At 44.4% G+C, this 19,996-nt stretch overlaps 1 protein-coding gene across 3 annotated transcripts in view; it reads left to right on the forward strand.

Annotated features, from left to right (window-relative positions):
• Positions 1-19,415, forward strand: part of LOC135503896 (arginine-glutamic acid dipeptide repeats protein-like) — a 263,662-nt gene extending 244,247 nt beyond the window's left edge. For all 3 annotated transcript variants that reach the window (XM_064922081.1, XM_064922079.1, XM_064922082.1), the window contains exon 6: positions 19,178-19,415. In XM_064922081.1, the coding sequence (XP_064778153.1) occupies positions 19,178-19,286 (109 nt within the window). In that variant the 3' untranslated portion in view covers positions 19,287-19,415. The remainder of the gene's footprint in view (positions 1-19,177) is intronic.
• Positions 19,416-19,996: the final 581 nt, after the last annotated feature.

Raw genomic sequence — 19,996 nt, forward strand, 5'->3', positions numbered from 1 at the left:
ACAGTATTATAGACACTATGTCCTGGGATTTACTATGGTCTTCTGGGATTTATGTAGAAGAACCCCTTACAGTATTATGGACACTATGTCCTGGGATTTACTATGATCTTCTATGTAGAAGAACCCCTTACAGTATTATAGACATTATGTCCTGGGATTTACTATGATTTATGTAGAAGAACCCCTTACAGTATTATAGACATTATGTCCTGGGATTTACTATGATCTATGTAGAAGAACCCCTTACAGTATTATTTAACCTTTATTTAACTAGGCAAGTCAGTTAAGAACAAATTCTTGTTTTCAATGATGACCTAGGAACAGTGGGTTAACAGCCTGTTCAGGGGCAGAACGACAGATTTGTACCTTGTCAGCTAGGGGATATGAACTTGCAACCTTTCGGTTAATAGTCCAACGCTCTAACCACTAGGCTACCCTGCCGCCTCTACACTCTAACCACTACGCTTCCCTGCCGTCCCTACACTCTAACCACTAGGCGACCCTGCGCCTCTACACTCTAACCACTAGGCTACCCTGCCGCCTCTACACTCTAACCACTAGGCTACCCTGCCGCCTCTACACTCTAACCACTAGGCTACCCTGCCGTATTCTACACTCTAACCACTAGGCGACCCTGCCGCCTCTACACTCTAACCACTAGGCTACCCTGCCACCTCTACACTATAACCACTAGGCCACCCTGCCGCCTCTACACTCTAACCACTAGGCTACCCTGCCGCCTCTACACTCTAACCACTAGGCGACCCTGCCGCCTCTACACTCTAACCACTAGGCTACCCTGCCACCTCTACACTATAACCACTAGGCCACCCTGCCGCCTCTACACTCTAACCACTAGGCTACCCTGCCGCCTCTACACTCTAACCACTAGGCTACCTTGCCACCCCATTATAGACACTTTGACCTGGGATTTCCTATTATCTTCTAACGACTGTTGTGTAGCTTTGTGAGGTCACAGAGCTAAACGGCGCGTGTTCGACAGAGTCTTAGCTTTTCATAGTTTGTAACTCAAACCATTCAAACCCTACAGACATTTTTGGAAAAAGACCGGGCCCCCGGGCCCCCTTAGGATCCGCCCTTATCTCACAAATACCGCTCACACAGACCAACCGATGCAGAATGAAATAGACCAATCCAATGATACAACACCGAAGTCTAGCTCAAACACACAATCTTTTAAAGGGGTTTAATGTCCAAAATGCGACCAGCGTCTCGGTGGGACTCATTGGGTTTAAGTTGAAGATCAGTTGCTGACAATGTTTTTGCAACGCTTGTATACCAACAGAAAAGTTTCTCTTGGACAGTAAAACTACAGCCTTGAAAGACTGAGGTTTATATATTATATTATATTTATCTAGACCAGACAAGTATTAAAGAAAACCTGTCTGCTTGCAACAGGAAGTACAGAACTTAACAAATTGTACAAGGCACTTAACAAATTGTACAAGGCACTTAACAAATTGTACAAGGCACTTAACAAATTGTACAAGGCACTTAACAAATTGTACAAGGCTATAAACAAGATGGCATTTAACAAATTGTACAAGGCTATAAACAAACAGGCACTTAGCAAATTGTACAAGGCTATAAACAAGATGGCACTTAACAAATTGTACAAGGCTATAAACAAACAGGCACTTAACAAATTGTACAAGGCTATAAACAAGCTGGCACTTAACAAATTGTACAAGGCTATAAACAAACAGGCACTTAACAAATTGTACAAGGCTATAAACAAACAGGCACTTAACAAATTGTACAAGGCTATAAACAAGATGGCACTTAACAAATTGTACAAGGCTATAAACAAGATGGCACTTAACAAATTGTACAAGGCTATAAACAATATGGCACTTAACAAATTGTACAAGGCTATAAACAAGATGGCACTTAACAAATTGTACAAGGCTATAAACAAGATGGCACTTAACAAATTGTACAAGGCTATACACAAGATGGCACTTAACAAATTGTACAAGGCTATAAACAAACAGGCACTTAACAAATTGTACAAGGCTATAAACAAGCTGGCACTTAACAAATTGTACAAGGCCATAAACAAGATGGCACTTAACAAATTGTACAAGGCTATAAACAAGATGGCAATTAACAAATTGTACAAGGCTATAAACAAACAGGCACTTAACAAATTGTACAAGGCTATAAACAAGCAGGAAACTATGCACCTGAAGGCTGGTTTTCTTAATTCCATGTAACTAAGACATATGGTGCCCAACTTTTATTAACCTGCTCCACTAGGGCCAATAAAGTCCTAAACCACTGTTACTCAACCCGCATACAAGCCCTCCCTTGTCCCCCCTTCAGCAAATCAGATCATGCCTCTATACTCCTGCTTCCTGTTTACAAACAGAAAGAACACTTGACGCCCTCTGTAGAGAGATTATCCTCGGAATCAGAGGCTATGTTGCAGGACTGCTTTGCTAGCGTTGACTGGAAGATGTTTCGTGTTTCCGCCGATAGCATCGACGAGCTAACCACCTCCGTCTTGGGCTTAATCGGGAAATGCATTGCTGGCGTTGTCCCCACAGAGAAAGTTTGCTGCTTCCCCAATCAAAAGCCCTGGATTAACACTGAGGTTGGAGCTAAACTGAAGGACAGAGGTGCCCTGAGGCTACGGACGAGGACACAAACACGCACAAGAAGTCCCCTTACAAACTCCGCAAAGCCATCAAACAGGCAGAAGGATGAAGTGGAATTCTGTCACACTGGCTGTGACACATGTGGCATTACACACTTCAATAAAAATAACACTGAGCCTTGCACAAGGGCCAACCACTGTCCCAGAGGACTGGGTGTTCTCACTCTGAGGCCGACACAGGGCTTTTAATCTGGTCAATAATCGCAAGGCCACAGGGCCAGACCAGCTGGCAGGCATCTTAACAGTGGTTTTCAACCTCTCACTGTCCCAGTCTGTGATCCCCACATGTCTCAAGCTGACCACCATCATTCACCTTCCCAAGAACTCGAAGGCTGGCTGCCACAATGACTGCCGCATTGTAGCACTAACATCTGTAATTATGAAGTGTTTTGAAAGGCCGGTTATGTATCACATCCATCCCAGACACCCTAGACCCACTCCAATTTGCATACCGCCCCAACAGATTTACAGACGATGCCATCTCAAATGCACTCCACACTGCCCTGTCCCACCTTGACAAGAGGAATAACTTTTTGAGAATTCTATTCATTGACTACAGCTCAGCGTTCAACACCATAGTGCCCACAAAGCTTGTCACCAAGCTCAGGACCCTGAGACTAAACACCTCACTCTGCAACTGGATCCTGGACTTCCTGATGGTTCGACCCCAGGTGGTAAGAGTAGGCAACAACACGTCTGCCACGCTGATCCTTAACACTGGGGCCCCTCAGGGGTGTGTACTTAGTCCCCTTCTGTATTCCCTGTTCAACCATGACTGTGTGGCCAAATGAATGACTCCAACTCCATCAAGTTTGCTGACGACACGACGGTGGTGAGCCTAATCACCAACTCCGATGAGACGGCCTACAGGGACGGTAGTTCAGAGAGCTGGCAGTGTTGCCAGGACAACAACCTCTCCCTCAACCTCAGCAAGACCAAGGAGCTGATCGTGGACTACAGGAAACGTGAGGGGGGGGGGTGTTTCACATCCCCATCTACATCGACGGGCCGCAGTGGAAAAGGTCAAGAGCTTCTAGTTCCTAATCACTGAGGACTTTACATGGTCTTCTCACACCAGAACGGTTGTGAATCAGGCAACGCTAACGCCTATTCTCCCTCAGGAGGCTGATATGATTTGGCATGACCCCTCAGACCTCAGGATCTTTTACAGCTGCACCATTGAAAGCATCTTGAGGGGTTGTATCAACGTCTGGTATGGGCAACTGTACCGCCCAGGACTGGAAGTCCTTACAAAGGGTGGTGCGGACGGCCCTATCCATCACTGGGGTAAAATTGTCTGCCATCCAGGACATCCATGCCAGGCAATGTCTTAAGAAAGGCCCAAAACAAATACCATAGAATCCAGCCACCCGAGACAGGCAGTACAGGTGTATCAAGGCTCAGACAAACAGACTTCTAAACAGCTTCTATCCCCTGGCCATAAGACTGTTAAATGGCTAACTACTGCCCTCCCTCTCCCACATACTATCCATACTGACTCTATGCCCATCCGCAGGTCTCTACCCACTCAGACACAACCTACGCTGCTGCTAGAATGATTATTGATTAGATGTTTTACTCATTACGCTGATGTCCATTGATTATTCATTGCTGTGCCTGGTTTTCTCCAGACATAACGCTCTACATTCAGGCCAAAGAGTTACATTTTTGTTTCTCATCAGACCACAGAATCCTTTGCCTTGTGATTCTGTCTTTTGCGTGCCTTTTTTTTGGCAAACTCCAGGCGTGCTGTCGTGCCTTTTTCTCAGGGGCGGCTTCTGTCTGGCCAGTCCCCCATAAATCCCAGATTGGTGAAGTGCTGTAGAGACTGTTGTCCTTCTGTCAGATTCTCCTATCTCAGCCAAGGTACTCTAGTTCTGTCAGTGGTCATTGGGCTGTCTTGCTGACCAAGTTCCTTCTTGCCCGGTTGTTCAGTTGGGTTGGACGGTCAGCTCTAGGCAGAGTCTGGGTAGTTCCATATTTTTTCCCCATTTCCTAATGGAGACCACTGTGTTCTTGGGGAATTTTCTTTTTTTTAATGAAGGCTTTAACACAACATAATGTGGTTAAGTGAAGGGGTATGAATACTTTATGAAGGCACTGTATATATGACCTATTTGTATATTACCATAAGTATTTATATATTCCTGCTACCAGTCACATTTCAGCCCTGTGACTTATGTACCACTCCAGTACCCCTGCACATTGAATAAGGTACTGACACTGACCTGTATATACTACCACTCCAGTACCCCGGCACATTGAATAAGGTACTGACCTGTATATACTACCACTCCAGTATCCCTGCACATTGAATAAGGTACTGACCTGTATATACAACCACTCCAGTACCCCTGCACATTGAATAAGGTACTGACCTGTATATACTACCACTCCAGTACCCCTGCACATTGAATAAGGTACTGATAGCCACTCCAGTATCCCTGCACATTGAATAAGGTACTGACCTGTATATACTACCACTCCAGTACCCCTGCACATTGAATAAGGTACTGACCTGTATATACTACCACTCCAGTACCCCTGCACATTGAATAAGGTACTGACCTGTATATACTACCACTCCAGTACCCCTGCACATTGAATAAGGTACTGACCTGTATATACTACCACTCCAGTGCCCCTGCACATTGAATAAGGTACTGACCTGTATATACTACCACTCCAGTATCCCTGCATATTGAATAAGGTACTGACCTGTATATACTACCACTCCAGTACCCCTGCACATTGAATAAGGTACTGACCTGTATATACTACCACTCCAGTACCCCTGCACATTAAATAAGGTACTGACACTGACCTGTATTTACTACCACTCCAGTATCCCTGCACATTGAATAAGGTACTGACACTGACCTGTATTTACTACCACTCCAGTATCCCTGCATATTGAATAAGGTACTGACCTGTATATACTACCACTCCAGTACCCCTGCACATTGAATAAGGTACTGACCTGTATATATAACCACTCCAGTACCCCTGCACATTGAATAAGGTACTGACACTGGCCTGTATATATAACCACTCCAGTACCCCTGCACATTGAATAAGGTACTGACCTGTATATACTACCACTCCAGTATCCCTGCATATTGAATAAGGTACTGACCTGTATATACTACCACTCCAGTACCCCTGCACATTGAATAAGGTACTGACCTGTATATACTACCACTCCAGTATCCCTGCACATTGAATAAGGTACTGACCTGTATATACTACCACTCCAGTATGACACTGACCTGTATTTACTACCACTCCAGTACCCCTGCACATTGAATAAGGTACTGACCTGTATATACTACCACTCCAGTTGAATTGAATAAGGTACTGACCTGTATATACTACCACTCCAGTACCCCTGCACATTGAATAAGGTACTGACCTGTATATGGTACCACTCCAGTACCCCTGCACATTGAATAAGGTATGACTGTATATACAACCACTCCAGTACCCCTGCACATTGAATAAGGTACTGACCTGTATATACTACCACTCCAGTACCCCTGCACATTGAATAAGGTTCTGACCTGTATATACAACCACTCCAGTACCCCTGCACATTGAATAAGGTACTGACCTGTATATACTACCACTCCAGTACCCCTGCACATTGAATAAGGTACTGACCTGTATATACTACCACTCCAGTACCCCTGCACATTGAATAAGGTACTGACCTGTATATACTACCACTCCAGTATCCCTGCATATTGAATAAGGTACTGACCTGTATATACTACCACTCCAGTATCCCTGCACATTGAATAAGGTACTGGTTCTGACCTGTACAGTCATGGCCAAAAGTTTTGAGAATGACACAAATATTAATTTTCACCAAGTCTGCTGCCTCAGTTTGTATGATGGCAATTTGAGATCACTCTGTCATGCTGATTGAGTTTGAATAACAGACTGAAAGCTTCAAAAGAAGGGTGGTGCTTGGAATCATTGTTCTTCCTCTGTCAACCATAGTTACCTGCAAGGAAACACGTGCCGTCATCATTGCTTTGCACAAAAAGGGCTTCACAGGCAAGGATCTTGCTGCCAGTAAGATTGCACCTAAATTAACCATTTTATCGGATCATCAAGAACTTCAAGGAGAGTGGTTCAATTGTTGTGAAGAAGGCTTCAGGGCACCCAAGAAAGTCCAGCAAGTGCCAGAACCGTCTCCTAAAGTTGATTCAGCTGCAGGATCGGGGCACCACCAGTACAGAGCTTGCTCAGGAACGGCAGCAGGCAGGTGTGAGTGCATCTGCACGCACAGTGAGGCAAAGACTTTTGGAGGATGGCCTGGTGTCAAGGGCAGCAAAGAAGCCACTTCTCTTCAGGAAAAACATCAGGGACAGACTGATATTCTGCAAAAGGTACAGGGATTGGACTGCTGAGGACTGGGGTAAAGTCATTTTCTCTGATGAATCCCCTTTCCGATTGTTTTGGGCATCTGGAAAAAAGCTTGTCCGGAGAAGACAAGGTGAGCGTTACCATCAGTCCTGTGTCATGCCAACAGTAAAGCATCCTGAGACCATTCATGTGTGGGGTTGCTTCTCAGCCAAGGGAGTGGGCTCACTCACAATTTTGCCTAAGAACACAGCCATGAATAAAGAATGGTACCAACACATCCTCTGAGAGCAACTTCTCCCAACCCTCCAGGAACAGTTTGGTGACAAACAATGCCTTTTCCAGCATGATCCTTGCCATAAGGCAAAAGTGATAACAAAGTGGCTGGGGGAACAAACATCAATGTTTTGGGTCCATGGCCAGGAACCTCCCCAGACCTTAATCCCATTGAGAACTTGTGGTCAATCCTCAAGAGGCAGGTGGACAAACAAATTCGGACAAACTCCAAGCATTGATTTTGCAGAAATGGGCTGACATCAGTCAGGATGTGGATAAGAAGTTCATTGACAGCATGCCAGGGCGGATTGCAGAGGTCTTGCAAAAAAAAATGTTACTACTGCAAATATTGACTCTTTGCATCAACTTCATGTCATTGTCAATTAAAGCCTTTGACACTTATGAAATGCTTGTAATTATACTTCAGTATCCATAGTAACATCTGACAAAAATATCTAAAGACACTGAAGCTGCAAACTTTGTGTCATTCTCAAAACTTTTGGCCAGGACTGTATATGCAACCACTCTAGTACCCCTACACGTTGAATAAGGTACTGATACTAGTGCTGTTACGGTGAACGTATTACCGCCACACTGGTGGTCATGATGACTGTCAAAATTCCATGTGACCGTTTAGTCACGGCAATTAGGCTTCTCCAAGCTCTGATGCTTCTGATGGTCATTAGTGGCCTACCAAACTTTTTAACTGCCTGGTACTCGGCAATCTGTTGTCCCTCTAGTCACCCTGACCATCAATGCAAATGTCATGAGAGCCCAGGAGCTCATGTTACGCAACATTTCTATAGGCTATGCAATTGTTTGCGAAAACAGAGTGATGGCCTCTGTTAAAAAGAGGAGGATCCCATCAGCTTCCTATAGGGTAGGCCAACTGTATTTATTCCTCAACTTTCCTAATATTAAGCACACTGTTTTTCTTTACAACAGGGGTATAATCCTGCCTGGCTGCCATGAACATAAACCAGGGTAACAGCGTCCTCCATTCACTATTTAAGTGCACAGATGACATGTATTTTTCCCGCTGCCCCTGTTTAGATACAGGTGCATTATAATGGTCCATTCTACATCAAAACTAATTTAATTCACATTAAATCTGGTCTTCATATAGACTAAAATAATCAGGAATAGTCTGATGGGTGACAATATTAGTCTATCACTTGATAAATGATCGCGTGTGAATGATTCCTAGCTTAAGCCAAACAGCCAAACAAGAGATCTTTTCAAAGCATAGTTGCACACCTCATGTTGCCTTGCCCATAGGCCTATATGTTTTAATAAGGTTTGTATTACAACTAAAGTGGCCATATCATTTCTTCAAATGAAGCACATTAATCTGTTTACTGGCATACATAAGCAGTGTGTGAGTTTCACGTTTGAGGAAGATAATTTTCCCCCATTAAAAATGCAACTTTATAATAAAAGCATTAATAACATTTGTGGTCATTTTGAATAATGGTGTTTTCCTGCTAATGGAACATTTGTGCTGATTGCCTACTGCCATGTGCGCATTGCTCTGCTTACAATGTGAAGAAATAGCCTAATAGTTTATCACCATTTTAAGCTAAACAGTCTCATCTGTTGCATCAGTCTCATTTCTTAGTTTATTTTTTAATGCTTGTGGTTGTATTAATTTAGGATCTATCGCATCCCACAACTGTCCCGGACTATGTCAGGAACATTTATTTCTTCCTCAGAATTGGAAAAAGTCAACTTTTATACTACGGGGGATAGTAAATTGACATAGGCTAGTGCTTTTGCTGTTCGTTAGGCCGACTACTCATCTTGTTGGCTGACGAAAAGTAAATGTGGACAGTTCTTCCAATATCAATATGCGTCTCGGAATTGGATAAGGACGTACGCAGTAGGGGTCCCAGATGTGTCTGTCTTCACTTGTAGCCTGCGAGAAATACCCAATCGTGTGACTGAGAGCCTTGTGAGTGAGACGTGCTTCGGCACGCAGCGGGGAGAAGGGAATTATAATGATTATATTCAGCCCAATGGTGCAACCGGCCACAAAAGGAATGGATATGTTTAGGGGGGTCATGGCCACACAAAGGGGATGGATATGTTTAGGGGGCATCATGGCCACACAAGGGGGATGGATATGTTTAGACTGATGAAGGGTACAGCCTGCATAAGAACCACACAGAATGCCTTTCATGTGACTTTCTTCAACTCATCATTATATTGGATGCAGCAGATGGAAAATTTGAGGAGGGCCTGTTTCTTTGTTAACCTCCACAGAGAATAGCCACATGTTCGCACTCCCTCATAGTTCGCACTCCCTCATAGTTCGCACTCCCTCATAGTTCGCACTCCCTCAAATAGTTCGCACTCCCTCAAATAGTTCGCACTCCCTCAAATAGTTCTGACAAAATATCCTTTCTATTTTATTCAGCTTGGTTCAATTGTATTCGTCATACTATAAAATAATGCCACGGAATTCTATGCTAATCTTGCCTGCTAAATGAACTCGTGTAGCCCAGCCAGATCAGGACCTAACATAGGGGTGGCAGTGTAGTCTAGTGGTTAGAGCGTTGGACTAGTAACCGGTAGGTTGCGAGTTCAAACCCCCGAGCTGACAAATCTGTCGTTCTGCCCCTGAACAGGCAGTTAACCCACTGTTCCTAGGCCGTCATTGAAAATAAGAATTTGTTCTTAACTGACTTGCCTAGTAAAATAAAGGTAAAAAAATAATAATAATAAAAAAAAAAAATAAAGACAACTCTAGAGTATGATATTCTGTTCTTCTGAAATAGATGACATTATCTTCATATCCTGTTTCTTTCGACCTGTCTAAAATAAATAATGGATTTATTGTGAAGGTATAAGACTATATTACATGGATTTATTGTGAAGGTGTTGGCTATATTATTACATGGATTTATTGTGAAGGTGTTGGCTATATTATTAAATGGATTTATTGTGAAGGTGTTGGCTATATTATTAAATGGATTTATTGTGAAGGTGTAAGACTATATTACATGGATTTATTGTGAAGGTGTTGGCTATATTATTAAATGGATTTATTAGAATTTTTTAAAATGTAGATGTTCCAAAGGTCTGCGTCAGTGTGTGGCTCTGTGTGGAAGGTCGGAGATGCTAAACGTGATTATGTTAATTCATGGTCAATTACCGTGAGACTGACAGTGATTTGTTTTACTGTCACCGGCTAACAAAATTTCATGACCACCACAGCTGGTACTGACCTGCATATTGAACATGGTACTGACCTGTATATTGAACATGGTACTGACCTGCATATTGAACAAGGTACTGACCTGCATATTGAACAAGGTACTGACCTGCATATTGAACATGGTACTGACCTGCATATTGAACAAGGTACTGACCTGCATATTGAACAAGGTACTGACCTGTGTATTGAACATGGTACTGACCTGCATATTGAACATGGTACTGACCTGCATATTGAACAAGGTACTGACCTGCATATTGAACAAGGTACTGACCTGCATATTGAACATGGTACTGACCTGCATATTGAACATGGTACTGACCTGTATATTGAACATGGTACTGACCTGCATATTGAACAAGGTACTGACCTGCATATTGAACATGGTACTGACCTGCATATTGAACATGGTACTGACCTGCATATTGAACATGGTACTGACCTGCATATTGAACATGGTACTGACCTGTATATTGAACATGGTACTGACCTGTATATTGAACATGGTACTGACCTGTGTATTGAACATGGTACTGACCTGTATATTGAACATGGTCCTGACCTGTATATTGAACATGGTACTGACCTGTATATTGAACAAGGTACTGACCTGCATATTGAACAAGGTACTGACCTGCATATTGAACATGGTACTGACCTGTATATTGAACAAGGTACTGACCTGCATATTGAACAAGGTACTGACCTGCATATTGAACAGACTTTTTACATTTATTCTCTATTATGACTGCAGCATTAGGAAAGAGCTCTCATTTAGGAATTTCACTGTACTGTTTCACTGCAAGTGGCGAATTAACTTGAAAAACAGTAGTACAAACACACAGTCACACTGAGCTGATAGTCATTATGCTCTAACTGTCGATACCAAGGAAAGGAGGACAGGCAGGGTGATTGTCTCCATATGAAACCAGATAGTCTTCCCTTTCTCCATGCTCATGTGATTCTCTCCCCCTCTGCTCCACACACACACACTCTCACACTACGCCCTTTAACGCAAACCATCTGTGAAACAGTGTAGCAGCTCGCTCTCTCTCTCTCTCTCTCTCTCTCTCTCTTTGCTCTCTCTCTCTTTTCTCTCTCTTTGCTCTCTCTCTTTGCTCTCTCTCTTCTCTCTCTCTCTTTGCTCTCTCTCTCTCTCTCTCTATATATATATAGAGAGAGAGTGTATATATATATATATATACACGTCTTGGAGAACCCAGTGATTTCAGGCTAAATTAGCAGCCAGTTGTCCTGGACACACACACACAGCAGGTCTTTGATTTGACTTATTATAGAAGCTTTAGATAAATGGAGGCAGAGGGAATTCCAGCAGGATGCTGTAATGTTGCTCAACACACACGGAAACACAGACACACACACAGAAACACAGACACACACACACACACACAGAAACACAGACACACACACACACACACAGAAACACAGACACACACAGAAACACACACACAGACGCGGAAACACACACACACACACACACAGACACGGAAACAACACACACACACACAGACACACAAACACAGACACACACACGCGGAAACACAAACACACACGCGGAAACACAGACACACACACAGACACGGAAACACAGACACGGAAACACAGACACACACACACGCGCGGAAACACAGACGCGGAGACACATACACACACACACACATAGACACACACACAAAGAGACTGAAACATAGACCACAGACACAGAAACATAGACCACAAACACACACACGGAAACACACACACAGACACGGAAACATAGACACAGACACGGAAACACAGACACGGAAATACAGACACACACACGCGCGGAAACACAGACACACACACAGACACGGAAATACAGACACACACACGCTCGCGGAAACACAGACACGGAAACACAGACACGGAAACACAGAAACGGAGACACAGACACACACACACACGCGGAAACACAGACACACACACACGGAAACACAGACACACACACATGGAAACACAGACACACGGAAACACAGACACACACACACGGAAACACAGACACACACACACGGAAATACAGACACACACACACGGAAACACAGACACACACAAAGAGAGTGAAACACAGACACACACACACAGAAACACAGACACACACACGGAAACATAAACCACAAACACACAGACACACACACACACGGAAACATAGACAGACAGACATACAGCTCCTTATTCCTTTGATCTCGTGAGGAAGTCATCCTTCCCAGCTGGAGACGCCTGTCTGCCTGCAGACCGCGCTGATGTTTGTCAAGGTGATGGGGCCAGACACACTGCTGGATGTCAAACTGTGTGTGTTTACTGGCTTGTTGGGGTCGTAACATCTGGAAGAGCAGAGCAACACAGGTTGCATTTCACAGTCCAGCTGTCTCTGTCTGATGCACATCATCCCTCGGCGGAGGGAGGGATGACGGATGATGGAGGGAGGGATGACGGATGGATGGAGGGATGACTGATGAGGGATGAAGTATGGAGGGAGGGAGGGATGAAGGATGGAGGGAGGGAGGGAGGGATGACGGAGGGAGGGAGGGATGACGGATGATGGAGGGAGGGGGATGGATGGAGGGATGACTGATGAGGGATGAAGAGGGAGGGAGGGATGAAGGATGGAGGGAGGGAGGGAGGGAGGACGGAGGGATGGAGGGATGACGGAGGGAGGGATGACGGAGGGAGGGAGGGATGACGGAAGGAGGGAGGGATGACGGATGGAGGGAGGGGGGAGGGATGACTGAAGGAGGGAGGGAAGAGGGATGACGGAGGGAGGACGGAAGGACGGAGGGAGGAGGGATGACGGAGGGAGGGAGGGATGACGTTAGAAGAATGTCTGTGTTTTTGGGAGCTAAATAGGTGATGTATCCAGCGACATGCACAGCTTCTATTGAATTTAACGGTTCGCCAAATGTGGTAAATTGATCAAGCTAAAAAAGATAAAAAGAAAAGATAAAGCACACTTTCTTTAACCTCAACCACGTTTCCATCCACAGTTTATGAGAAAAGCTTTTTTTTTTAAGACCGCTGTGATGGAAACAGGAAGGTTTGGTACAATAGTATAAATTCTGACAGTAGTGTAAGTTCCGATTAATTTGTTTCTTTTCGAAGTGGTGGGATCTGCAAAATCCAATATGTGAGAAATGGAGGTGGAAACGCAAGTATTCTAATACACGCAAATGATGTGGTGTGTGGTCCTCCCACGACGACTCAGGAAACCATGTAGTTTATTACACTCTAGATCTCAAACTCATCACTCACAACCAACTGACACACTCACTAGATACCTGCTGCCATAATTAAATATAAGCTATGCCGATCCTACAATGGCGCCAGAGGAGATGGCTGCCGTATTACGGGCTCCTAACCAATTGTGATATTGTGTGTGTTTTCTCACATTTATTTGTAACTTATTTTGTATCTAATGTTTTTGCCACCGTCTCGTATGACCGGAAAGCGCTTCTGGATATCAGGACAGCGATTACTCACCTCGTACTGGACGAAGAAACTGTCTGAGTTGGACTTACTTCAGACACAGGACAAGGCCCAAATCCCCATCATTCGCATAAAGAAGAAACAGAGATATTGGGGACTTAGGTCGGGGTGCCTTGTAAGGATCCGACAGCGAGTGGGTAATCCACCTCCACCATCAGTCCTATTAGCCAGCGTGCAATCATTGGATAACAAAATGGATGAGCTCCAATGAAGACTGTCCTACCAACAGGACATTAAAAACTGTAATAGCTTATGTTTCACCGAGTCGTGGCTGAACGACAACATGGATAACATACAGCTGGCTGGGTTTTCGGTGCATCAACATGATAGGACAGCTGCCACCGGTAAGACAAGGGGTAGTGGTCTTTGTCTATTTGTCAATAACAGCTGGTGCATGAAATCTAATATAAAGGAAGTCTCTAGGTTTTGCTCGCCTGAGGTAGAGTATCTCATGATAAGCTGTAGACCACACTATTTACAAAGAAAGTGTATCTATATTTTCCATAGCTGTCTATAGACCACCACAAACCAATGCTGTCACGAAGCCTGCAACCAACTCTATAAGGCCATAACAAACAAACAAATGCTCATCCAGAAGTGGCGCTCCTAGTGGCCGGGGACTTTAATGCAGGCAAACTAAAATCAGTTTTACCTCATTTCTATCAGCATGTTAAATGTGCAACCAGAAGGGGGGGAAAACTCTAGACCACCTTTACTCCACACACAGTCAGAAGGCAGTTAATCAAAGCTCTAGCCGATTTCTGAAAATCGCAAATGAAATGAAAATAATATGCCTGCTCTCCATTGATCAGCTTTTGAACCATAGCAAATCAAGCATTTGTGTAAGAGTAGCCTAGTTGCATTTTGCATAGAGCGTTGAAGGACTAGTAACTCTCAGTTACATAGCAAATGTTCAGTTTTTCCTGAAAGCAAGATCGAAGTCACCCGTCAAAGCTGACAAGGACCGAAAAAAATTGTTTGGAATCATTCTGCCTCTGAACAAGCCTGCAGTTGGAAAAAACAGCAGCTGAAAATGTTCCAAGGCTCTTATGGTCAATCTTCCAATGATTGCCTAGTAAAATAAAATGTTTTGGCAAATCTGAACAATGGAAAACGATCCATTTCCTGATTCCTCCCACAGACAAGCAAAAACTAAAGCAGACAAAAAGTTTAAAACGGGAACGTTTTTCATCCAAAAATGAAATTGCGCCCCCAGAGTTTCAAGAGGTTAAACCACTGTTCCAAGGCCGCATTGAAACTGACGCAAATCTGAAGTGGTCAGATGACACAGGTGCTAAGCTACAGGACTGTTTTGCTCGCACAGAATGGAATACCCACATCAGTCACTGGCTATATCAATTGATGATGTTGTCACCACAGTGACCCGTACGTACATACCCCAACCAGAAGCCATGGATTACAGGCAACATCTGCAAAGAGCTTAAAGGTAGAGCTGCCGCTTTCAAGGAGCGGGACCCTAAACCGGACGCATATAAGAAATCCTGCTATGCCCGCCGACGAACCATCAAACATGCAAAGCATCAATACAGGACTAAGATTGAATCATACCACACCGGCTCCGACGCTTGGTGGATGTGGCAGGGCTTGGAAACTATTACAGACTAAAAATGGAAGCACAGCCACGAACTGCCAAATGACACAAGCCTACCAGACAAGGCACTTCGAGGCAAGCAACACTGAAGCATGCATGAGAGCACCAGCTGATGTGGTCACCCTCTCTGTAGTCAACATTCACAAGGCCGCAGGGCCAGACGGATTACCAGGACGTGTACTCCGAGCAGGTGCTGACCAACTGGCAAGTGTCTTCACTGACATTTTCAACCTGTCCATGGCCTAGTCTGTAATACCAATATGTTTCAAGCAGACCACCATAGTCCCTGTGCTCAAGAACACCAAGGTAACCTGCCTAAATGACTACCTACCCGTAACACTCACCTCTGTAGCCATGAAATGCTTTGAAAGGCTTGTCATGGCTCACATCAACACCATTATCCCAGAAACCCTAGACCCACTCCAATTTGCATACCGCCCCAACAGATCCACAGATGATGCAATCTCACTTGTACTCCACACTGCCCTTTCCAACCTGGACATTAGGAACACCTATGTGAGAATGCTATTCATTGACTACAGCTCAGCATTCAACACCAATGTGCCCTCAAAGCTCATCACTAAGGGACTAAACACCTCTGCAACTGGATCCTCGACTTCCTGATGGGCCGACCCCAGGTGGTAAGGGTAGGTAACATCTGCCATGCTGATCCTCAAAACGGGGGCCCCTCAGGGGTGCGTGCTCAGTTCCCTCCTGTACTCCCTGTTCACCCATGACTGCATGGCCAAGCACGACTCCAACACCATCATTAAGTTTTCCGAGGACATAAGCTTGATCACCAACAACGATGAGACAGCTTATCGGGAGGAGGTCAGAGACCTGGCAGTGTGGTGCCAGGTTTACAACCTCTCCCTCAACGTGATCAAGACAAAGGAGATGATTCTGGACAGGAATCAGGAAAAGGATGGCCGAGCACGCCCCCATTCTCATCGACGGGGCTGCAGTGGAGCAGGTTGAGAGCTTCAAGTTCCAAACACACCAAGCAGTTGTGAAGAGGGCACGACAAAGCATATTCCCCCTCAGGAGACTGAAAATATTTGGCATGGGTCCTCAGATCTTCAAAAAGTTCTACATCTGCACGAGAGCATCCTGACTGGTTGCATCACCGCCTGGTATGGCAACTGCTCGGCCTCCAACCGCAAGGTACTACAGAGGGTAGTGCGTATGACTCAGTAAATCACTAGGGCCAAGCTTCCTGACATCCAGAACCTCGGCAGTGTCAGAGGAAGGCCCTCCAGCCAAAATGTTCAAAGACTCCAGCCACCCTAGTCATAGACTGTTTTCCCTGCTACCGCACGGCAAGTGGTTCCAGAGCGCCAAGTCTAGGTCCAAAAGGCTTCTTAACAGCTTCTGCCTCCAAGCCGTAAGACTGCTGAACTGCTAATCAAATGGCTACCCGGACTATTTGCATTGCCCCCCACCCCAATGTTTACACTGCTGCTACTCTTTTATTATCGATGCATAGTCACTTTACCTATATGTGCATATTACCCCAATCACATTGGGATAACCTGTGCCCCTGTACAATAACAGGAGCAATAACCTGTGTGCCTGTACATTGAATCTGTACCGGTACCCCCTGTATATAGCCTCATTACTGGGGCGGCAGGGTAGCCTAGTGGTTAGAGTGTTGGACTAGTAGCTGAAAGGTTGCAAGTTCAAACCCCTGAGCTGACAAGGTACAAATCTGTCATTCTGAACCCTGAACAGGCAGTTAACCCACTGTTCCCAGACCAGTTAACCCACTGTTCCTAGACCAGTTAACTCCACTGTTCCTTTTCCATCATTGAAAATAAGAATTTGTTCTTAACTGACTTGCCTAGTTAAATAAAGGTAAAATAAAAAAATATATTAAAAAAAACAGTGCTCATGTACACTACATGACAAAAGTATGTCTTTATAGTGCTCATGTACACTACATGACCAAAAGTATGTGTTTATAGTGCTCATGTACACTACATGACAAAAGTATGTGTTTATCCAATTTGTAAGTCGCTCTGGATAAGAGCGTCTGCTAAATGACTTAAATGTAATGTAAATGTTATATGTCCCCAATGTACACTATAACAGTGCTCATGTACACTTCATGGGAACTTTCAAAAGATGTTGTTTACAGTGCTCATAACAGCCTCCACTACTCTGACAAAAGTATTTTTATAGATGTTGGAACATTGCTGTTATAACAGCCTCCACTCTTCTGGGAAGGCTTTCCACTAGATGTTGGAACATTGCTACTATAACATCCTCCACTCTTCTGGGAAGGCTTTCCACTAGATGTTGGAACATTGCTGCTATAACAGCCTCCACTCTTCTGGGAAGGCTTTCCACTAGATGTTGGAACATTGCTGCTATAACAGCCTCTACTCTTCTGGGAAGGCTTTCCACTAGATGTTGGAACATTGCTGCTATAACAGCCTCCACTCCTCTGGGAAGGCTTTCCACTAGATGTTGGAACATTGGGCATTGATATTGGAGGATTCAGCCTGGCTCGCAGTCAGTGTTCCAAGTCATCTCAAAGGTGTTCCATGGGGTTGTGGTCAGGGCTCTGTGCAGGCCAGTCAAGTTCTTCCACGCTGATCTCGACAAACCATTTATGTATGGACCTCGCTTTGTGCACGGGGACATTGTCATGCTGAAACAGGAAAGGGCCTTCCCCAAACTGTTGCCACAAAGTTGGAAGCACAAAATCATCTAGTGTGTCATTATATGCTGTAGCGTTAAGATTTACTCTCACTGGAACTAAAGGACCTGGGCTAAAACAGCCCCAGACCATTATTTCTCCTACACCAAACTTTACAGTTGACATGATGCATTCCTGGCATCCACCAAACCCAGATTTGTCCTTCGGACTGTCAGATGGTGAAGCGTGATTCATCACTCCAGAGAACGCATTTCTACTGCTCCAGAGTCCAATGGCGGCCAGTTTTACACCACTCCAGCCGACGCTTGGCATTGAGCATGGTGATATTAGGCTTGTACGCGTCTGCTCTAATCATGAAAACCCATTTCATGACGCTCCTGGCGAACAGTTATTGTGCTGACGTTGTTTCCAGAGGCAGTTTGGAACTCGGTAGTGAGTGTTGCAAACCGAGGACAGACGCGCTACACACTTCAGTCCCCGGTCCCATTCTGTGAGCTTGTGTGGTCTACCACTTTGCGGCTGATCCATTGTTGCTCCTGGACGTTTCCACTTCACAGTCACAGCCCCTCCAGGTGACAGGGACAACTCTAGCAGATGTTGCCATGTTGAGTCACTGAGCTCTTCAGTAAAGCCATTCCACTATCAATGTTTGTCTATGGAGATTGCATGGTTGTGTGCTCGATTTTTATACACCTGTCAGCAACAGGTGTGACTGAAATAGCCAAATGACTAATTTGACAGGGTATCCACATACACGTTTGTGTATATATAGTGTGTTTACTGTGCTTGTGTGTTGACCAGTAAAACAAATGTTCTTTGCCTTTGTGTCTTGTGTTTCAGGGGGAAGTGTAACATTGCCCATTTCTCCGACATCTTTGCTGCCAGGGAGTTCAAAGCTCGCATCGACTCCTTTTTCTACATCCTGGGATACAACCCAGAGACCAGGTAAGACTGTCTCTGACTATTGGTTCTGATACAACCCAGAGACCAGTTAAGACTGTTTTTGACTATTGGTTCTGATCCAACCCAGAGACCAGTTAAGACCGTCTCTGACTATTGGTTCTGATCCAACCCAGAGACCAGTTAAGACTGTCTCTGACTATTGGTTCTGATCCAACCCAGAGACCAGGTAAGACTGAGTTGGTATGAATGTGACTAGTAATGCCAAAGTTGTGAGTTCAGCTCACATGCTGCAAGTTGCTTTGTATTAAAGTGTCTGCTAAGAGTTTAAGGCCCCTGTAGCTGTTTTTATATCAATATCAACTCATTTCTGGGTAAAAGTTATGTACCTTTTTTGAGAAAAAAACTATTTCTCAAGCAGTAATTTTCCTAGCACCTTCTGGGAGGAGTGCAGAGGGGAAAACTGTTAAAATTACCAAAAAAAGTGAACTGTTTAACTGACAGCCCCCACTGTCAACGTATCTGTTAAAATAAGGGTTCAATTTATGAAGGAAAAAAATGCTTAAAATCACCACATAAGGTCATAGGTCAGGGATCATCAACTCGATTCTGACTCTGAAAGATTTTCTTCTTCAGCTGATGGTCAGGGGGCCCAGAACATAATTACAAATTCACTACTAGAAGCCCAAACAGATAATATTTTAGTAAAACATCAACATTTCAAACCTTGTTTACATTTGTATACGACCACATTTTATT

The sequence above is a fragment of the Oncorhynchus masou genome, chromosome 18, assembly GCF_036934945.1.
Source record: "Oncorhynchus masou masou isolate Uvic2021 chromosome 18, UVic_Omas_1.1, whole genome shotgun sequence".
NCBI classification, from domain to species: Eukaryota; Metazoa; Chordata; class Actinopteri; order Salmoniformes; family Salmonidae; genus Oncorhynchus; species Oncorhynchus masou.